The sequence below is a fragment of the Gymnoscopelus braueri genome (assembly GCF_963280865.1).
Source record: "Gymnoscopelus braueri genome assembly, chromosome: 3".
NCBI lineage: Eukaryota > Metazoa > Chordata > Actinopteri > Myctophiformes > Myctophidae > Gymnoscopelus > Gymnoscopelus braueri.
Genome location: NC_137612.1, coordinates 22650508 through 22674182, shown reverse-complemented (window position 1 = coordinate 22674182; position 23675 = coordinate 22650508). Strand labels below are relative to the sequence as shown.

The window sequence follows — 23675 nt, the reverse complement described above, 5'->3', positions numbered from 1 at the left end:
TGTACAGAGAGAATGGCTCATAATGCATGTTTTGATGTTTTGATGTGTAATGAGGTAACCGAGTGATTAACATCCACAGTGTGGCAACTGTCATCAGTGGTCCACTGCAACTGTCAATATGTCACTTTTATAAGACTAGAATTACTACTGATGTAAACCATCAACCTATTTGTGGACCACAATTAAACAATTATGTTGGCCCTGTGTTGAGCTAAAAACCTTTTGACGAGCAGTTAAAAAATCGTTCCTTGTTTTCCATTGGTGTCAAATTCCCTAGAAATGTGGTCCTGAAACTGCAGCCTCCGGCACTGCATGACAGCATACCTAGTCACATGGGACATTATAAATACCAGAATGCTGTACATTGCCATGTGGTGGTTTAAGCACAAATGAAACGCCAATGAGTTTGCAACCTTGACCTTCAGAATGTGGTAATGCGTGCCAATTTGCACATCACAGTTCAACTCATCAGTTGTCAACAGGAACTTGGACCATCAAGTCTCAGTGCAGATGATGATCCAAGGACATATTCTTGCACAAAGGTTATTAAAATCCTATTTCATGCAAAAATTGCATCATGCCCAGTCTGAATACACCTTAACGTGGTATGTACTGGTGTTCTGCCGTTACAGTGTATGAATGGTTGAATGTTGGTGAAATGTGTGCATTTGAGTGGTTCAAAACACTAGAAAGAGCACTCTAGATGCAGTCCATTTATCGCTCAACCTTGGGCTGACTATTTCTAAAACTTTCAAATGATATACGTGTACAGTACATCATACAGTATTTGTTAATTCAGTAAACTAATTCTAATTACAATCCAACATTGGTCACAGATTGGGTGTCTGTCTGTGAGACATACCCCTAATGTCATACCCCCAATAAACCATATTACTTATTTTTAGCCGATGGCTCGATAGGAGGCATTAGTGCATCCAAACTGGAGTGTTTTTGTTGTTCTGTTTATATAAGATACACAAACATACTTTGTTCTGTTTATATAAGATACACAAACATACTTTTCCGTCAACACGGAATACTACAAGGTGACTAATTCTTCATACTGAGTGGGTGGTATTTAGCACGGTCAGAAGTGGTTGCCTTTCCCATTCCAAACATACCAACAAAATCAAGAGAGACAAAGTTTGTGCTATGGATTTATAACCATTGAAAAGTATTGCTTAATATTAATTTACTGGGTGTGTATATGTTCAGTATTAAAATACGGTATTTACCAGTTTTACTTTTCCCGTAAATTAATTATAATGGATAGAAAATAATGTGATATTATCCTGCATGAAATAGAGTCCAGAGGGAAGCACACACATCCCAACAAAAACTTTTCAGGTGCTGAACAACAATACGTACACTGGAGGAAAGGAAGGGAAGTTCGCACACTGTAGCTCTCAGTAGAACATTTATTACGTTTAAACAACATTTCGACCACTGTGGGTCTTCATCAGATATCCTGCATGGCCATCAGTGGATAAAGGTCCAGGGCATGATCACATCCGAGATACTACTTCAAGAGGATTTGTATATCAAAGACTGCATTACTGTATGTCTGAACTCAAGCAAATGACAAAGACATCAAAAAGCATGCTCTGACTTTGGTTGAGAGCTGTTGGCATAATATGCAAGTCATCCATCTGGGAAGCTTTATCATACCTTGACCCTCTCTCCTCCCCTCGCTGGGGGCTGGTGTTTGAGCCATAGACAAATGGCAATTTGCTCGCCTGCCAGGCACCATGTCTGCGAACGAGCAAGCTTGTTGGAGAATTAGTGGCATTCCTGGCAGGATTTATTAGCTCGTAGTGCAAGGACGCAGCACTCGAATATCAGAAGTGGGCAGCAGGACCACTAGAGAGGATTTGAGTGCTGAGGTAAGTGGATGGTTCATGTCATCTGTAGCACCAGACTTACTTGAAGGTGTTAACTACGGTATGTAGAGTTGGCTCTATTTCCTAAATTACATTCAGTGATATGTTCTATTCTAAAGTAAACACTGCATTAATGCAATTAATTATGGAATGTGTTATTCTATAAAATATTGAGTTGTCTTGTTTTTGAAAGCTTGGTGAGGTGACACCTTACCTTATCTGTAATTATTCAAAATGTTTCACTTCAAACTTAGTCAAATTATTCTTAGGTTTGCAGGCCTACAGCTAATTTCAAATTTATCCTTGTGTAATCTATTCAAATTGAGGTGTTATAAGGCTGGCAGAGGCACGGCTCAAATTCCTGCCATAATTAATGTTAATCCCTCAAAATATAACTGATGTACCAGGATATTCAATGGAAACAGGGACTCAAGGGTTTTTCTCACTTCATATCAAAAACTAGGAATAGTTAAATGTAGATGAGGCCAACACAATGTACTGACTTGTTTATATGTCCGATGCAGGATGCATATATCCTACTGTACAGCAGTATACACATAATGACAAATACAGTACTGGTCAGGTAAAAAGTGTTAAGATGTAAAGTACATTGTAGCTATTGGTAATTGTTTTCAAATGATACTTTATATAAGTTCCTTTTGATGCTATTTTCTTATAGCCCTGTTCAAGATGTTAAATATTTACCAAAACACTGTCCACCCTGATCCTCCTTCCTATAAAGAGGAACACACTGTAAAACATGGGATGTTGTTAAAGCCTAATCCTAATCCTAAAAGTGAGCTCAAAGATTATCCAAATTTAGCAGGCCTGTCGCTCTCACGGATACAGTAGCACTATACCCTCAGTTCCTCGGATTTTTGAACTGTTTGCCCTCAGTGTCTTTTAATCATCTTTATGATGGGCTCAGTCACTGAGAACCAAACTGCCCCGTGCTAGATTTCAGCACTGGTAACATAAGCTGGTGGCAGCAATACATGAGCGTGCAGGGCGAGCCAAATGGTCCCATAAAAACCAGGCCTCACCTTAACGATTACTGTTCACAGAATGCCTCGTCCGTAGCCAAGTGTCTTCTTTTAATATGCCTCCAACCAAAATAGGTGCCGCTCCAAAAGCATGTTAAGAGGCCATACAGCTATGCACACAGTGGAGGTGACGTGACAGTAGCCTACTTTACTTGCCTGGAAGGGGATTTGTTGATCATGTCTTTTGTCCATATTTTATTTATTTCATGGATAATAGATTTTAAATTTGTAACTCGAGCTCAAAACCAATTTACACACACACACACACACACACACACACAGACATATATATATATATATACATATATATAGATCTATATATATAGTTGATGACGTAATTGAGCTGATTTTATACATAGTTGATGACGTATTTGAGCTGATTTTAGTAGGTCTTGCTCATCAGGCCAACTGGCATGACACCTAAGATGGTGATCACATTTTTATGTGGCATTTGACCTATCACGACTATCCAGCATTCTCACTTACCGTACCAGCAGCAGCCCTTATTGGACACCCTACAACATTACACATCTAAACTACAGTATGTGACGTTGGGTTCGTGAATTTACTGCAGATGTCCATCATATTAAAACAAAATAATTTCTTATTTGTTAATTTTTTTGAAAGCCAGACACATTTTTATCCAGATATGTTTTCCACTTGCTGGTGACTAAAACCAAATAGCTTTCTTTCTTTTAAAACCCCTAAAATTGTGATGTCTGGCACATGTATCCATCAGTGGCTCCATCCGTAAGTAACAGAACAAGCCAAGCGCAGACACACACGTTTCCCAGTACAACTCGCTATAATTAGGGCAGTCCCCTTGGAGATTGGCACTCTTCTGAGGGCACCATCTTAGTTTCTAACTGCTATTCTTGCATAAGATAAATAAACATGATGGCACCAGCTTCAACACTGGAATTCTTCTCATCATGCTTGATAGCCGATAGCGTAATGTTGAAATTACGGACATGTTTTCTCATACCTTTTACCAACTAAGATTTAGTGGAGACCTCAGTACAGAGAAAACACAAACACGGCATGTCAACGAGAAATTCCTTTAGAAGACATATTGCCGGCAATCTAGAGACTGAAACTCAATGATGGAACAGACTGTCAGAGCAAACGTACGGCCCCAAGGAAAAAGCATGGGGATCGAGTTTCAGAAAGCCATCAGGTGCCACCTACCGTGACCGATAATGTCGTCACCTTTTTGTCATCTTCATTACTTAACCTGTGACTCATTTACAAAATGACGTCTATCCATCACTTTAACTAGAAAACGGGTAGTATGTGAATCTAGATTTATAGTGATTGCCTATTATATGCTTTATAAACAAATGCAAAAGCTTATGTAAATTAATTGAATTCCCATGCAGCGCTGAATATATTACAATTAAAAGTCTATTTTTGTTAAATGACATCAATCATTCTTACTTTAGCAAGACAGATAGGTAATGAAAAACGTTTTTGTGACATATGAATAAAGATCTCTGCTAATATTAAAACAGTATGAAACGTGTTTGAAATAAACACAGCATGCCTCCAGCAATATATTTTTTTAAATGTAATAACATACTGTTTAAACTGTAAACACATTATTTTTCTGTTTGTTTATTTTTGGTATTTTATGCTTTATTTCAGATAGTGTATGTAGACTGTAGAGACAGGAAGAGAGAGAGAGAGGAGAGACATGTGAGACAAGACAGGGGTCTGATTCAAGCCCAGGCCCTCGTGCTCACTAATAGCATGCTCTGTCACTGTGCACTAGTCACCCTGCACGCAAAGTTCTAGGTAGTCACTTGACACACTGTACATTCACAGATTAGTGTTTCATTTCAATACTTCACGTGGACCTTAAAAAAGAAAAAAGTTTTAAGGTACACCACGGTCAATGACAGGTCATGCGTTTAAAAAATGTATTTAAAAAAAAAAACTATGCCATTCACATGTTAGACTAAATTGATTAAAAGTCATACTGTGTAATATTAATTCTGTTTTGGCGACCCTCCTTGTAGCTCAGTTGTCATTACACAGTGTTTGACAATATGGAACTACCACTGAAAAACTAATGCTGCAGGGTCCTAGCGCCCGAGGATATTTTGGAATGCAACGTTGTCAGAAATAGTCTTTCTTAACGCTAAAATACATACATACTGTAAATGTATGGCACATTCCCGGTGCTGGGGCAGACACATACAGTACAATAAAAAATAATGTCTAATAGTGTTTAGAGAAGTTGTCAACCACATTATGTGGAAGGTTACTGTGAAAAATATACCAGTGAAAGATTATATAAAAAATAATTAAATTAAAAGCAAAAGAAGACTTAATCAGCAGTGAGCATAAAACCAGTACTAAAGTGAAACCCTTGTGCTTTTTTCCCCATGTATTACAGACAAACAAATTGCTGAGTGCATTCAGTAATCAACGAACGCAAGATGATTAAAAGATCAAAGGACACAGACGGGATGGCCACTGGCCAAGGTAAGTGAGATTCTCCTTCCACTACTGGCACTCCGAGAGTGGTGAAGAGCAGTATCATGCCAAAATCGTGATGGGTTTTCTGCTGCATTGATTAACATGCTATTGTCTGCATTGGGTTAGATCAGTTCCCATTCCACTAGTTTAAAATCAATCGCTGTACAATTCGCTTAGCCTTATATTGCCCTGATTTCATGTAATTTCATTACATTTTGAATATAATAGTTGTTTGTCTTACTCCACACTCATACACATCATACAACCATAAAGTAAAAGTGAAACTTAACAATAGTACTCATGTCCACTAGTGAAGTGATACTTACTTTACATTATGTTTATTTTACACTACACACTGTTCTAGGTGAAACACTAAATACTATATTTTACACACTGTTTGTCTCAAAATCATAATGGAAATCCATTGAAGAAATAGGGATGAGGGAAGAGTTGGGCTAAAAGGGGGTTGGACATCTACAGAGAAAACATTGGGCTGTAGCAACATAGGGCTGAGGAACAATAGGGTTAAAATAGAACCAGGAGGGGATTGTGCTTGTGCTGACTCACAGTAGTCAAGGAGAGTAAAAAGACGAAGTGCACAATGTAGATTAAATGCATTAATCCACATACATACAACTGTGTGGAACAAACACTTATTTGGAAGGTACTCAAAAAGCATCCAAAAGCATTCACCTCAACAGGGACCTGGGACATTAGTCTAATGCTTTACCAACAACTATCAGTGTTGTCTTTTAGGACCGTTTTCTTAATGCATTATATTCAATCCTTATTATATTTTTTATCTTAATATGCCTTTGGCACATCCAACGTAAGTTCTAGACCAGATGCGTTGAGTGGGAATAAGATTGTCGGATGACGAACATAATAGGTTTTTGCTTTTTTTTCAAACACTGGCATAATTTAGTGATGTTTCTATTGCATTTTGCAAGTTGAAGTTTAGCCTCTGTCAAAATGTGAATTCCATGCGTTCTTATTCAGGCTAAGTCTTCCAATGGGGATTCTGTTCATTAGTTATCCTACAAAAGAGCTGGATGGTAAATGTTAGTCACTAAATCTTGAGCCTCTGAGATTTAGCAGCATTGCCTGCAACTGTTTAATTGAGCTCAAACATGGTTATTACATTGTTTGCAACCCGCTGACATGACATGCCCTATATGTGCTCCTCAAAATGTGCTTTATCAGGTCCTGATGCAGAAATTTCTGACGGTAATGAAGGTAGGCTTACAGCAGGCAACCATAACTAGAAAACCCCCCAACTGGGTTTGTTCCTGCTCCTTCAAGGCATGAAGAACTGATATCAGTTCAACTGAATCAGTTGACTCATCAACTGATTGTTGATGAGTTGATGTACATAAGAGCGTACAGTTTTGGGTGTGTGATATGCAGGAATATTCCTACATATACTGTATGTACAGTGTTGGCATGAATATACACATACAAGGAAAACCTTTATGGGAATAACTATGTTGTTAAATGATGGCATTGAAAGGTTTGTATTTTCTAATATATCATGAACATGATATAAATAATACCCATATGTATCCATGGGTTTTATGTACAGGTCTGAAATACAATGAATAACATTAAAGGGACTACACCATGAATTTTAACTTTTTCTTATTTTTTGTGTGTTTTTGGTCTCCCCTACCTCTCTTCTATCCCCCAAAATACCCCAGTTTGAACACTCAGGCTTTCACAGCAAATCTGGGGTTTTCTGTAAATTGGTCTAACATTTTTTTTTTCTTATTTTTTTTTTTTACTTTTTCCACACAGAACCAGGAGATAACATGCATACAAACTGGCTCGATAGCGCCCCATGACAAACAGGACAATGTGGTATTGCAGGTGAAAGTGCTTTATAAGCCCGAGAGAAGTTAGTTGGAATGAGTATATCTGAGGCTTGATTTAGGCTCAAACCTTTTGAAAAACGTTTCAGGGACATAAACAATATGATATTAAATATTATTATTATTCTTTAAATTCATGGTGTAGGCCCTTTAAACATTCTAATATACCTTGTATTAGAATGTGTTTCAGCATGGTTGATGTGGGTGAAAGTTCCATGACAAATCAACAGAATATATTGAAGTGTGGGATGCTGTCAATTTTCTTCATATTTTTTTAACCGTCAAAGAGTAACATTTTAACTTCTTCTTTTCACAGTGGAGATCAAAAAGAAATCTAGAGTCCCTGGGGTTATGATCGTACAGTCTGTTGAGACGATACCGGAGGGAAAGAACCATCCTGACTTCACCCGCAAGCCAATTGCTCTGACCATCCAAGAGGGTACGCCTGAGGAAAATGAATCACTGTATAAATTAATGATTTTAAATGCTCTCATATGACAAGGTTTTCATACTGTGCATTATCCAAGATCCAGAGTCATAATGGGCAACTGGGGTTCAAATGGGGGAAAAGCGAAAGGGAACTCGGGCCTGTCATTAAATCTCTGGGCTCCAGCAATTTAAACCAAGCAGAATTATGTATAAGCCAATTGACTCAATTTTAAATTGAGAACAGGGATTAGGTGACTAAAACCCCATCCTGTTAATCTCATGGGGATTCCTCTGCAAATATGGTGTGCAAGAGTAAATGCAATTTCAAAAAGTTATATGGTAGGTATAAAGCTATCCTCAGCCAGTTAGACTACAATGTATACATATATGATTTTCAATGTGGTGAAGGCCAGCCTCAAGTAACTTCCCATCTGGGACGCGATTCATGCCAAGTGAAGTGACTCAGTTTTATTTGTTATTTTATACAGGCAAATTTGCATTCTTTAAAGCCATTGTTAATGGTGATCCAACACCCTCTGTAACATGGACCAGAAATAATGGAGATGTGTCTGACACAACAAGATACGTGGCCAAATATGACGACGTAAATAATGAGCATCTATTTGAGGTAAGTGATAAAGTACGGCATGTCACACATCAGTAAGATGCTATGGTTTCCCAACAGAGGTCCAAAAATGGGAGACGGAAGAACGCTTTAGAGGGAGAAAGAAAGCGAGACTAAGAGAAGAAACAGATAAGCAAATAAATCAAGTTTGTCAATGACAGCCATTTGATTGGGCCAGTATTGCTCAGTTCTCTAGCTATCCCGCTGGACCACTCCTATCCTGTGCATTCGTTCTGCCCCTTTCTCTCCGTCTGAACTATATGCTAAATGTAGATTTGGACAGCTCACTCAAGAGATCCGAGCTTTGTGAAAGGGGTCAGAACCTGCCCGTTCCCATTATCTACAACATAAATTCACTACTCAAGCATGAAAGTACAATAAAAAAGCATAGTTTAGTAAGGCCATCTACCAAGCAAGCAATGAACAGTGATTTTTCCTGTTATATTCTGGTCTGCTCTATCATTTGCAGTCCCGTAAGTTCTACAGAGTAAGGGGCTGATCACACCAGACACTGGTTAAGCCTCTGTGGGCATCTGTTTGTAATTGTTATCCATTTGAATGGAGCATTTTGTTTGCTGCTTTTGTGTTGCTTGTTATTATGCACTCCATGCGGTAGGGTGCCTCCAGTTGAGAAAAAATCTACTCGAAGCATAAGATGCTTTTTGTTGAATTGAGAGGCCGCCCTTCTGTCCCGAACAGAGAAGAAGAACAACAATGGCATTGAACATGGTGAAAAAGTTGGCTGTGGACGTTGCTTCGTACACTGTATGATTTTGTTGCTTTCAAAAAGTAGCTAAGAAAACGGCAGTGAACCGGTGAACAGGCAAAGAGATTACCCTAGAGACAATCCTATGGGCGTGACAGGTGTGTATCTGGTTGAAGGCACTGCCCACGGTGCTCTGCCAAAAAGCGCTGAAATGCAAAATGCGGCGCTGGGAAAGGAACATTACAGCATGTCTTCACCATAAAAATGCATGCCAGAAAGGCACTGGCCGTTCAAAAATTCTTCTGTGGACATGGCCCCATATTGTTTACATAATTACGTTGTCACACTATGAGAAAGACTGACAAGATAACTTCATACTGCTCAATTTATATATCTGTAATGTCCGCATTCACTTGTTTAATTTGCCCTTTGAGTGTTTTCTCCTTTTTTTCTCCAGATGCAAAATGTTAAACCAGATCAAGCAGACACCTACAAATGCATTGCCACAAATGAATATGGGAGAGCAACTGTAACAGTTGTGCTGAATGTAATTCAAGGTAGAGCTGTTTCCTTGCTAGATGTCCGCAATCCACACACTGTTGTATGCTCCCATTGTAAATGTATCCAATTAGCAACAAGTTGATGTTTTGAGCGTCTTATCTATTTCTCAGACAAATGTTTACTTGCTAGGCCAATAACAATGTTATGTTATTGTGATTGACTGAAATTTCTTAGTGTAAATGCACCATAATGAAACATTCCAAAAGTGGATCCAATTTAAATTATTTTAAATCATATGCAATTCATGTGAAATCAGAAATGCTACAATTCTACACCCAGCTTGCCTGGGTTACAATTATTCTAATAATCATCACTTAGAACTCTCTCTTGTATATCATTGTGTAATCATAGTGTAGGTTACACTGTAAAACACGTCCTCTTTTTTCTCCTTTTAGTTGGTTTCAAAAAGGAAGTAAACAAGGAACCGCAAGAAGACTTTAAGAGGGTACTGAATAGGAAAAGGTGCTGCTATAATGTATTTATATTTTACTTTTAGACATTAATTTGATCAATTTTATGCTATTGTGCAAGGATATGCAATTGATGACATGTTATTCTGACTTACAGTAAGGTCCGGCCCAAATTTGAGAAAAAAGACAAAGACGACTTAGACCCAAAGTTCTGGGAGATCTTGCTCAGTGCCGACAAGAAGGACTATGAGAGGATCTGCCAGGAGTATGGAATCACTGACTTCCGCGGGATGCTCAAGAAACTTAATGAGATGAAGAGGGAAAGGGAAGAAGAGCAAGCAGAGGTTTGTCATTTATACAGTAAGAGAAAAACATAGCATTCTGGATATTCAATGTTGACAAATTTATATTTCAGTAATCGTAAAAGTCCTTACACACCGTTGTTTTCATGTGATTAATTCATTTCAAAACTGGTGTTTATGTCATGAGTAGTACATCCATCCACACACGGAAACTGGTTATTTTGTTTATTTTATGCAGTATTTTACCATGAATAAAATAATCAACCAGTATGAATCAACTATATTTATAGTTTGATGCGATCATACAAAATATTCGTCAACATACTTTTGTATCATGTATTTGTAATGCCCACAGTGTGTAAAGAGCTTAATAGTAATCATGTATCTTTAAAAAAAAGGAAAAAACTGGACTATTTAAAACAGTACTTTCCTCCCTTTTATTGAATATCTTTCAGTTTGTCAAAAGCATTTCTAACCTGAAACCTATCGATGTCAACGCAGACGGCTCAGCATCCTTTGAAGTTGACTTGGAGCTCATTAACCCAAACAGTACCATATTTGTGTACAAGGTAAATCTGTCAATTATGAATGCTTTTGGAACATGCAACTCATTTAACTTTTAAATAAAAAGTCTTGCTGTTGGAATAATAATCTCTCAATGCAGTCTAAAGATGATTTTGCCTGTGACAACATGAATTTTACACCCCCTCCCTGTCTTCCTTTCATTTGAATGGTGCATTGCCTTGCAACTTTATTTTCCAAGAGAATTTTAATTTTCCGCTTTCAAAGTAAATGGCATTGCGTGTAACTCCCCCACAGGATGGTGCGATGGTAGCATGCAGCAGAGAGGAGGCAGAAAAAGCGAAGCACATCCTCAATCAAGTAGGCAATAAGTACGTTTTCAGCATGAAGGACCTCCTACCAGATGATGCAGGGTTGTACCAGCTGGATGTTGACGATGTCAATGTATTTTCAACAGATTTCAAAAGTAGGTTCTGCACTTCACTCAGGCTGTGTGAATCGCCTTAAAGCCTGAGTTGTACTTAGTTAGTTGCACAGGTGTCATGCACTGGAAATAGCCAAACTACAAGCTCATGATGCTTCACAGCATGACACGTTGTGAGCTTTTAGATCTGCTCTTTTCGGTGTGTGGCGCATGTGCCCAACCAAGTAAAAATCAGGCTTAACATTGTCATTTTGTTGGCCTAATATGAAGTCTGTTGCTTTTAACACACTTTGATATTGATAGTTCAAATTCTGAGTCTAAATAACCAAGTCTGATTAAAAATATTATTTTCAGTTCCTGTGGTGGATTTCTTGGTCAAACTTCAGGAAGTGACGGCAACGGAGAGAGAAGATGCGGTCTTCGAATGTGTTCTTTCAAATCCCTTCTCCAAGATTAAGTGGTTTGGCAAGAATTTACCACTGGAACAAGACGACAAATATGATATTGAGGTTTCAGAAGACAAGCTCATTCACAGGCTGGTGATCAAAGACTGCATGATAGTGGACAAAGGCATTTTTTCAGCCTGTGCAGGCATAAAATCTTGCAATGCATGGCTCATTGTTGAAGGTAAGTTACACAACATTCAGCAGAAACTGTATAGTGTTTGATCATGACATAACATAATTGATAATGGCACATAATGGGGTAAGAACAACTGATAATAGGATGATAACGATGACAGAAATGTTCTTATTGTATTACGATATGGCTTAGTTAAGGCAAATGTATACTTTATCACATGACCCGTGGCATTCACTTGACAAAAGCGGTGTATTTTCAAATGAAAAAGGTGTTAAAAAGTGTTCTCAGATGAAAATACGACAAAGGAGTTGTGGGTATCAACTAAGCTGTGGTGTGTTCCTCAATACATGAACATCTTTCTGCATTATCCAGCTGACAAAAGTGCACAAAAGGGCAAAAAGACAGCAAGAAAAACGACACGGGCAGGCGGATCTGGAGCGGACGTGCAAAAGATTGCTCAAGAGCAACAGGCAAAACTAGAGAAGGGGAGAGAGGAGAGGAAAGAGCAGATTCAAGCTGCGAAAGAAGCTGCTGCAGAAGCTCCTGCACCAACTCCTGGAGATCCTGCTCCTGCCACCCCACCTCCTCCACCTACTGCTACTCCAACTCCAACTGCTGCTACTGAAGCTCCAGCTACAGAAGCTCCAGCTGAGGCACCAAAAGATGGTAAGTAAGAACACCAGACTCATTAAGTAACGTGTTATATGCCCAAACACGTGTGGAGCATAATGCTATACTTTGCAATAATAATAATAAATTAAGGATTTAATTAATTCAATGTATTCAATTAAATGATTATTGCTCTCAGGATTTCTTTGTGTCAAAGACCAGACTATATACGGTCCAACATACCGGCCAAGACTTTATCGCAAATAAAGCTGCCAGCAAGTTTTACCATTCTCTATGGTTCCAATCTAGTCGGTATGATAAAAATCCTTGTTTATGGCAGCTTCATTGATTAATTTTGATGATTGATAGGTAAAAGTGGAGCATCAGCAGTGAGTATAAAGGGTTCGGATCCACAGGTTGTGGATGTGGTTAGCAGTGGTAAGAAACTTCCACCAATGTTTTAACCACTGCATGGATATAATTCTGAATATGAAAGCCATTTGAGATACAATGGCTTCGGAAGTCAGTGTGTTAGTCGTAACTCTGTTCACGCAGCAGAATTATAGGCCTTAAAATGTTATGTTGTTTATTAACTTGTACAGTAAATAATAATAATAGTAAAGTATAAATGATTCATTTGCTATTATAGTTATATGTATTTGTCACATAATATTTCTGGGGAAGGGAGGAGGTCCCTAATTTTCAATCTAGTTGGTATGATAAAAATCCTTGTTTATGGCAGCTCCATTGATTAATTTTGATGATTGATAGGTAAAAGTGGAGCATCAGCAGTGAGTATAAAGGGTTCGGATCCACAGGTTGTGGATGTGGTTAGCAGTGGTAAGAAACTTCCACCAATGTTTTAACCACTGCATGGATATAATTCTGAATATGAAAGCCATTTGAGATACAATGGCTTCGGAAGTCAGTGTGTTAGTCGTAACTCTGTTCACGCAGCAGAATTATAGGCCTTAAAATGTTATGTTGTTTATTAACTTGTACAGTAAATAATAATAATAGTAAAGTATAAATGATTCATTTGCTATTATAGTTATATGTATTTGTCACATAATATTTCTGGGGAAGGGAGGAGGTCCCTAATTTTCAATCTAGTTGGTATGATAAAAATCCTTGTTTATGGCAGCTCCATTGATTAATTTTGATGATTGATAGGTAAAAGTGGAGCATCAGCAGTGAGTATAAAGGGTTCGGATCCACAGGTTGTGGATGTGGTTAGCAGTGGTAAGAAACTTCCACCAATGTTTTAACCACTGCATGGATATAATTCTGAATATGAAAGCCATTTGAGATACAATGGCTTCGGAAGTCAGTGTGTTAGTCGTAACTCTGTTCACGCAGCAGAATTATAGGCCTTAAAATGTTAATATGTTAAGAACATATTAACAACATTAATATGTTGCTGTTAACCCATTTAGACCTGAGGTCGATTCTAAAAAACGTCTTCTAAATCCTGACTTAAGTTTTCTGAAAAAAATCTAATATTAATTTAAAAAATCCTAAAAATGCATGTTGCTATATACTGTACATAGCAACGACAACCCCAAAAGGGGTTCCTGGAATTAACGGTAAAGTAACGAATAGGGGTTCCACGCCTAAATGGGTTAAACTGCTTACTCCGTACTGCTTAAACATAATGCTTTTCTGTAATAAGGCACAGAAAAGCATTGATGAAACTTTTCACAACTTCTTATAACTGCTTACTGTAGGTAGTTATAAGTATATAGGATAGGCTACTTAGAAGCGATATACATAGCCACTAACTGCTAACTGATCACTGACAGGTAATTGTGATAGGCCTAAACAAGCAAAAGCAGATGGACTTTCAGGATGTGGTAAGACGGATCACAATAATTTCTAACATGCTTGAGGGGATCCTCATACATAGACCTTTGGCATAAGGGGATACATTTTAATGCTGTTCCTGGTGTCACAGGGCTTGTCCAATCGGGTACAGAGGCAGAACATGGTAAGCCATGGAATGGGATGAATGTAATAATAACATGAATTATTATGGAATAATCCAGGAAACAATTAATACAGCAGTCTAATAATTTGTTCATGAAATATCAATGGCTAGGCACGAGACTGTAACTTTTTTAACAAGACTTCAATTTAAACCCTTTCACCAAAATCCTTATAGAAACTGACGCCCTTTACTTCTGTGATTGAGAAGGAGGGGGCGAAATAAAATGATTAATTAAATAATTAATTCCCAGAGTGAAGGTGAGTTCTAATTTCAAATTAACTATCTAATGTCAATACTGTACACTGAAGAACCACAATCCCCAAGTATGTATGCTGACATTTGGAATGGCTTTCTGTGTTACTAATCAGGATGAGAATTTCAGGCCCAATTCGAGCTCAACATAGTGCTAGAATGCATAGTGAAACGCATAAGCAATACATAACAAATTACTATAAATCATTAATATTGTTGAACTATCAATATTGTTGTCTACTAAGTCTACTAAGGCAGTGGTTCTCAACCTTTTCAGGCCGTGACCCCCCAAAATAATCATATTTGAACTGGGGACCCCCCACCCTGACAGGCTCTTGGCTGAGAACCACTGTGGCTGAGAACCACTGTGCTAAGGAGCAGCCCCTAGCCTATAGCGGCTGTGCTTCTCCTTACACCTACCTGGAAATGTTGGCCGAAAGGTGGCGCTAGAAGTAAGGCCATGGGTCACAACAATCAGTATAGGGTTCATCCTGCAAGATGCCTTAAATTATGAGATATCTTGTGTGCAAGTGAAATAGCTAATGGCGGTAGCCCATTAGGTCCACACATTCAACAGAGGTTGAATTCCACCGCAATCTAGCCAATAGTTTTCAAGACATCTTGTTTTGAGAGTAAAATGTGTGCAAGTGAAAAAAACTTGCCTACTGGTTGTGCTAGAGGAAAAACCACTGGTTTGCCAAAATCAATAGGTATCATTGGATCATGAAGGTGCAAATTTCAAGGCATTCCAGGCCAGATATCTTACTTGTAAATTATAAGAATAACCATCTTATAATTCTATAATTCTATAATTCTAACTTATTTGAGCCTTAAAGTGATGCTCATGAAAATCAAAAACAGAGTGTAATTGTTTATTTCTTTCCTGTCACATAGAGCCTGTAATTACAAGTGGACTATCTGATGTCTATGCCGTTCGTGGTCAGCCTGCTGAACTTGTCGTTACGATGAATAGTGATGCTAAGGGGACCTGGTTCAAGGATGGGGAAGAGGTATGGTTTAATTCATCTCCATACTATCTTTTTGCATTTAATGTATCTACAGTGCCTAAAGTTCTTCTGATATCCCTAACTTACAATATGCAAAGTCTAAATAAGCCTAAATAGATTATTCGATCACCAAACTTAAAACACTAGAAAACTGTCGACCTCTGGATCCACATGGAAATGGCATAACTCAAATGTGGATCTCAGACTTCATGTGACCAGCCTGTAACATCAGTCAGTCAGTTTTATGACGTATCTATGACATATGACTCAAAATCTGGACAAGGTTTCAGCTCAATTACAGCCCCATTAACTTCCATTAGAAAAAGTAAGCTGAATATTTCAAAAAGTATTAAAAACAATTGTCAAAGAAAATTGATTAGGGTACCTCTGTGGCCTACTGGCATACAATATTTAGTTTTACAATAGCAGTTTGTGAGCTTAGCTCTGGACAGACAGACATACTTAGAGACAGACAAACTGGCGCGCGCGCACACACACACACACACACACACACACACACACACACACACACACACACACACACACACACACACACAGCTAGCCTCTAAAGTCATGCCCTAAAAAGTTAAAGAATAACAATAGTAAGACCTGCAATAGTGAAAGAACTTGCTTACAGGTGTGTAATAAGTATTTCAATGCTCCTAGTGAAGGTCCTGCATAACAGAGAATCACCAGGTAAAGCGAAGGCACAACTAGGTATTTGTTACATTTGGTTCATTTAGACTATGGGTTATCTCTTGAATTTGTACTTCCATGTACTGTTATGTACTGCCATGTACTGTTCACATGTCTTACTAAATAAAGTACATCAATCAATCAAAAAACTCTTTGTCTTACCAGTTAACTTCCAAACGTGGTGCCAGCATTACCCAGGATGGAACTTCACACAAGCTGACAATCAAAAGCTGTGATGATGATCACTCAGGACTGCATCGTTTTGTGTCAGGAGAACAAAGTACTGAAGGAAAGGTCATTGTTGGAGGTATGACATTAAATTAACAACATTAACTAGAAAAGTGTTCTCCGGCCTCACAGGTCTCTGCCAGGCCAGGTTGCCTACCCAGGGCCCGCAAACTTTGGTCATAGTCACTTGGAATGGGATCTGCGTTTTGGTCAAAATCTGTAGGAGTAGTAGCAAAATGTATGTTTTGAAGAAAACGCATTATGGCACAACATTTTATCTGGCACAAATAGGACCTTGGGTCATGATCCAAGGAATCCAGGGGGGGGGATGCTGATGGTAAAACCTAGGAGTTATAGGCAAAAGCGTGAGGTGGGCTGTTGTAGTGCCACCATGAGGAGATTTGAAAAAAATTGGTGAGATTTGGAGAAAATCTGTAGGAGTAGTAGCAAAAACTGTGTTTCGCAAAGAAAACGCAACATGGCGGAAAACTTACACTAAATAGGAGGAAATAGGAGTGGCTTATTTGGGGAGTTCCGTAATGATCCAAGGAATCCAAGGGAAACATAATTTTTATTGTATGACCTACGGCCTACGGCCAAAACTTTAATCGGCCTGTTATAGTGCCACCATGAGGCCGGCATTTCTTCCTTGGCCTAGTCGGAATGTGCGTGCAAAGTTTCACGGCAATCCGATGCTGCGTTAATGATTTGAGACATTTTGTTCAAAACGGGCCACTCCTGCACACTTTAGAAGCCAATTTTAGCCAATCAGGATGGAATATGAAAAATCTGACAGATCAGTCTTGATCACATGACTATAGAGGTAATGTGTACCGATTTGCGTGATGTTTGGACAAAATCTTTATCAATAAATGTGTTTAGCAAAAATCTGGCTCCTGGTGGCGCAATAACAGGGCAATATGATACATTTAGTAGAGGTTTTTACTTGGACTCCAAGTAGTGTGCGTGCACAGTTTCATGCCAATCAGTCCAACGGTGCCAGAAATTAGCTGCTCATAGCCCTAGAATGTCTGTGATCTTACATACGTTTCATGTATTCCAAATACACAGCCATAGATCGGTCCTATCCACGCCCAGTTAGCAGACTGATCTCCACGGCATAAAAGTGCTCCGCGTAGCATGTGCACTCACCCAATAATTAATTCCTAAGACTCTAGTCCTCTAGTTTCATATCCATTTGAAAGTTCTGGCAGAAAACGTGTGTTTAGTAAAACATCTCCACTTTTCCACGAGATTCACACGGACAACAATCTCTGTCAGCCACAGGGTCGGACCTGAAATGACTGCTGGACTGAACATATGAAAACTCCCTTTGGGGACAGTCAATGTTTGGGAAGCACAATCGTATGGGGCACACAATTGACAGGTGCGTTGCGATTGGTGTCGGGTAATTAATCACACCACCTGCCAATTGTGTGCCCATACATGTGTGCTTCCCAAAGGAAGTTTTGATATGTTCAGTCACTGCATTCATTACGGGCCCCTCGCCCGGAGAGAATGTCGTCTGTGTAAAGCTCGAGCAAAAGTGCAGATATTTTACTAAACACACATTTTCTGCCAGAACTTTGAAATGGATATGAAACTAGAGGAAAATATCTGACTCCAAGTCTTAGGAATTCATTATTGGGTGACACACGCTGCGCAGAGCACTTTTATGCCACAGAGATCAGTCTGCTAACCGGGCGCGGATAGGACAGATCTATGGCTGTGTATTTGGAATAGATGAAATGTATGTAAGATCACAGACATTCTAGGGGTAGGCTGCTCACAGACGGACGGACGGACGGACACACACATGGGTGAAAACAGTCTCGGCCACAACTTTGGCCTGGCGGAGACAACAATAATAGGCTGTTTTGTGCATTTCTCTTTCATCTATCCAATATCCCAGCAGAAAAATCACATAAGAATTGTTCGCAAATGCATTCATCTGATCAAGCACTTTTTTTGGTTCACAGACGTACCTGAATTTGACCCCGATGATCTTCACAAGTTCTCGAAGCCGGTGATAGTTAGAGTGGGACAGACTGCCACTTTCAAGATGCCATTTCCTACTCAGGAGTCCTTGGACGTCAACTGGTTTAAGGATGGCTCTCAGTTGAAGGATGGAGGAGGAGTCAAGATGATAAAGGAATCCAACCACAGCCGGCTGCTGTTTAGAGACTGTCTGCGTACGGACTCAGGGGAGGTCAAGATCCAACTCAAAAACCCATTTGGGACCGTGGAAGCCACCTCTCAGCTTATTGTCATTGGTATGAATATATAGGCAGATTAAAAACAAGATTTGTGGTGATAAAAGTGCAAGAGCAATTATTGCGTTTTATCCACTTAAACCCTATACTATACTTCACTGAACGGGGTCACCCAGGGATCAATACTTGGTCCCCCTTCTATTTTCCCCTCTACACAAAAAAGAAATAGCCCATCTACAAGCTCCCAACATGGTGCAGCATGACGTACTGTGAGCTGTTATTTTTGCTGAATGTTCACCAATTATGACCAGAATATGGATGCTAGGGTTCATGTGGTTAATATTAGATGTACTGTAATCATTCCTTAAAAAAGAATAAACAAACAAATGCCTTTTAATGCCATGTTTCCCCAAACAGACAGGCCAGGTCCACCAGACGGTCCAGTGGAGCTGCTTGAAACTTCGTCTTCCATGATTGAGATTAAGTGGAACCCCCCTAAAGACGACGGAGGCTCCGCTGTCACCAACTATATCATAGAACGACAACAAACAACCCAAAGTCAGTGGACGAAGCTTGGAGATGTCACAGCTGACGAAACCAACTACAGAGACAGAAATGTGACCCATGGCAAAATGTACAACTACCGGATCTATGCTGAGAACCCAGAGGGTCTCAGTGACTCCCTAGAAACAGAAGAAGCATTTATGGCTGGTGTGCTGGGTAAGGCAAGAATTCTGATCATGCATTCCTCAGTGGGTCTAATGCTAATTTGTTCAATGATGTTTGTAATGAATGAAAACTGCCTCAGGATAGGTTTCTGGTGGGCGTCAAATCATTTATCACCTACAGTAAATGATTTAGCCAGCGTAGAGGGACACATGTTCACATCTGGCTGCAATACCGTTGTAAAATGCTGTTCCATCCCCTATACAGAAGACCCACAGTTTACAACACTATCCACACATTTGCTCCAACCCCACCAGGAACTTTCTGGAAAATCCTGAATGACTAAATCAGTGCTATAGTCGTATATATGGGTAAAACATAGACAATAATCTTAACTTCACAATAACTTACAGTATACTGTAGTCACTGAATTTCACACAAACACCTATCTTGTTCATTTCATTTCTCATAATTCCTTAGTACTGTCTGGCCCACCCGGAGCCCCGAACGTGGTCAGTGCCTCGAAGACCTGCGTCAACTTAACCTGGACACGTCCAGAGGACGACAGAGGAGAACCAATCATCGGTTACCAGTTGGAGAAGCGCAAGAAAGACACAACCCAGTGGATTGCCCTTAACCCCCTGAATGAGCCTATTGAAGGTCTGTCGGAGGGGATATGACATATTTTTATTTGATTACAGGAGGATGGGGGTGGTGGCAGAAAACAAATTTCCTCTGTATTTGGTGAAATGGGATGTCAAAACGCATCAGTGTTATGAATTAAAAAAATGTCCTTGTCATACATGTTATCTTCAGTTGAAAGCTATGCAGCTAAAGAAGTCACAGAGGGAGCAGAGTATGAATTCAGAGTTGCGGCCATCAATAAGTCTGGTGCTGGAGATCTAAGCCCTCCTTCCAAGATGGTGTGTGTAAAGAATCCTAACAGTAAGTAATCAACAGGCCTGAGAGTGTCCTTACAGTTTATGGTTAGAATTCATGATGATTCATGTTCTCTAACAGATTTGTGTGTGTGTGTGTGTGTGTGTGTGTGTGTGTGTGTGTGTGTGTGTGTGTGTGTGTGTGTGTGTGTGTGTGTGTGTGTGTGTGTGTGTGTGTCCAGTGAGACCTCGTTTTAAAGATCCAGAGGATTTCATGGTTGTCAGAGCAGGGACTACTGTGCGCGTCAAAATAAACTATGAGGTATGTATAGATGCGTTCTCCCAGTTCTCCCTCAATCCCACATTTTTAAATGACCCAATATTTTATCCATACATCACCATGATAGTAAGTTGAGCAGTTGTTGCTATTCTTAAGATCATTTTCTAAAGCATTTGTAAACATTCTTTGAAGTTCTAACAGATTATAGATTACATTTACTATTGCCATATACAGTATGTCATGGTCTATTCACAGTTTTGACCATATTGTATTATACATAAACATAGAGGATTACATTAATGCCTTTATTTTTAGATTCATGTCAATGTTGACTAAACATGAATGAATTGAACATGAATTTAGTTCATAAATCAATCTTTTCTCCAGAGACTATTTTTGGATAGACTTTTCAAATCAATACACACTTTAAAAATGCATTAAAACTCAATGATACGGTATTTGACAAAAACTAACACACATTGGATTACCTATTTCAAGCAAGTTTCAAGTCTTTGACTTCCATACTGTACTGAAAAGAATCATATCCAATGGCTTCCTCAAAAAACTAACAAATATTATTCTTGGAAAATGGTCAGCACAGCAGTAATGTCAAGTATAGTGCAAGTCATGGCCAATGCCCTAAACCGACCCCAGCCATGGTCCTTTCAACTGTTTGAGGAGACCGATGCGACATTTCAAGTTAGTTGTAAAAGTAAACTGCATATTGCAGTCGTCTCCGCAAAAAGAATATCGATCATGAATTAGGCCTACAGCTGACAAACTGCAGTCTGTCAGTCTGTGAATTTATTTTGCATTAAAGTAAAAATGTTCAAGAAATGCCAACATCAGTAATGAAATTGATGTGATGGGAGCCTCATGTTTTATTTAATTGTATTATATTGCCATCTTCAGGCGGAGCCTCCACCAGAGATCACTTGGTTAAAGGACGACGAGCCTGTATCCCCCTGGATAAATGTTATCAACACAGAGGGAATGTCACAGCTTGCGATCCCCTCATCAAAGCGCTCCGACTCAGGCATATTCACTATAAAAGCCAAAAACTCATCGGGCGAAGCCTCATTTGACATTGAGGTCAGAGTCACAGGTAAGAAAAAGACACAAACAGTCAATCAACTCAAATCTTAATAAAGGCCTACACTAAATAAAACTAATTTGGGGTCAATAGTCAATTTATGGATTTTCCCCTCAATAATAACTAAAATTTCCACTTGTCACTAGACGAACCCAAGAGCCCAGGTCCAGTAGCGCTAGAGCAAACTGTCCAGGGCAAAGTAGTGATATCCTGGGCCCCGTCTCCAGATCAAGAGTTGGATGATCGCCTGTACTATGTGGTGGCTGAACACAACTCAACCACAAGGAAGTGGAATAACATAGGAGACCGCCTCTATACCAACACATTCACAGCCATCAACATTGAAGATGGGAGAGAGTACCATTTCCGCGTCTTTGCCAAGAACGACATGGGCCTTTCAGATCCGTCCAATTCACCAACATGGGGTGCGAACAGCAACCGAGGTGAGTCATTTACCTGGGTCAAATAAGTGTGAAGAATCAAACCAAACCGTTACTCTAGTTTTTGGTGTTGCATAACTAAATAACTTTGCACCTATTCAATTAAAGGTAGGGTTAATATATTTTTTTATAAAACAAAACGTTCTCTTTTGTTAAAAGGTTAAAGCATTATGATAGTACTCATTGTTATAGAGTATGTTCAGTAACAGGGGTCTCCCTGTCTCTCCGCCTCTGTAATAAACAGACAATACATTTTCAGGGGGGTTGCAAATTTCAACCAATCAGGAGAGAGTACCCATTTATCGGCCTACATGTTATACTGTTCCAGTTCTAATTTTATCTGCTCATTTATTTGTGTCACCACTTCCAATTTCACTTGTTTGATCTGTATCCTGTACAAGTTCAGAATATAGCGCCATTTAACACCTCTTCTGCCTCATCTTTGATTTTTCCCTTATATAGTTCCACTGTCATTTCTTGGAGGTGGCAGCACAACGGCAGTCACCTTCGAGAGATCCCCTTCCATCCTAGTCCCATTGAAAGTTCACACACCACCAAAAGGCTACCAGCTGTACATGACATGTGCCGTCCGAGGGACCCCCCTCCCCAATGTGAAGTGGTACTTGAATGATGTCTGCATTAACTCGGACAAAAACTACTACATCACCAATGCATATGGCATTTGCTCCATCTCCATAATCAGAGTCAGACAGGAGGACAGTGGCGAATACAAAGTCGTCGCAGTCAACTCCCTTGGCCACGCAGAGTGCTCCACTAAACTTAAAGTCACAGGTAAGGTTTTAATCAAAACCTGGCGATCAATTGTGTCTTTTTTCTTTCCTTTTTAATTAAACATATAATGCTAACGTCATCTTTCTTTTGACTTCCCTACAGATTGAAAACAGCATGAAGAATTGCTTCAGGCCCACAATATCTCTCTCTCCTGTTGGGTTTATTTAGGAGACAGATGAATGTTTTAATTTAACGCATTAGTGACATAGAATGTTTGTAATTAATACAGTACTATATCAAACCATCCAAATAGCCACAATGATCTCACATCTTTGCTAAATTGTTCTATAAAAATGTACTATATTTTCTTCATGATGAGAAAAATCATGCCTGAGGAAGGTCATCAGCAGTGGTGGAAAGTAACTAAGTAAATGTACTCAAGTACTGTTCTTAAGTAAAATGTTTAGGTATTTTTTTGGGCGGTGAAACCGCCCCTATAAGTGAGGTTTGGAAATTTGTACAATTATCTTGGGCAGTGAAACCGCCCCTATAAGTGAGGTTTGGAAATTTGTACAATTATCCTGCGCTGTGATTGGCCAATCACAATCTATTCAGGACTGTGATTGGCCAGTGTCACATGACACATGTGCATAGCCCTATATAAGAAACCATAACTTTAAAAAAAACATAAATTTGTTTTTTTAAAGTTATGGTTTCGTCCATCATAAAGAGTGTTTCAATAAATGTATTTATCTGTTGTA

The 23675-nt window shown here is 39.2% G+C and overlaps 1 protein-coding gene across 1 annotated transcript; it reads left to right on the top strand.

Annotated features, from left to right (window-relative positions):
- Positions 1-5340: 5340 nt before the first annotated feature.
- LOC308081858 (immunoglobulin-like and fibronectin type III domain-containing protein 1) lies at positions 5341-23081 on the top strand (the record flags this gene model as incomplete). Its single annotated transcript, XM_080423477.1, has 21 exons — positions 5341-5410; positions 7589-7711; positions 8190-8329; positions 9490-9589; positions 9989-10055; positions 10161-10347; positions 10761-10874; positions 11125-11293; positions 11606-11878; positions 12206-12499; positions 15576-15691; positions 16550-16691; positions 18592-18885; positions 19243-19545; positions 19972-20151; positions 20308-20436; positions 20612-20691; positions 21562-21754; positions 21889-22185; positions 22645-22974; positions 23077-23081. Exons 1-21 carry the CDS (start codon positions 5365-5367, stop codon positions 23079-23081), a joined length of 3582 nt encoding a protein of 1193 aa, XP_080279603.1. The 5' UTR covers positions 5341-5364.
- Positions 23082-23675: the final 594 nt, after the last annotated feature.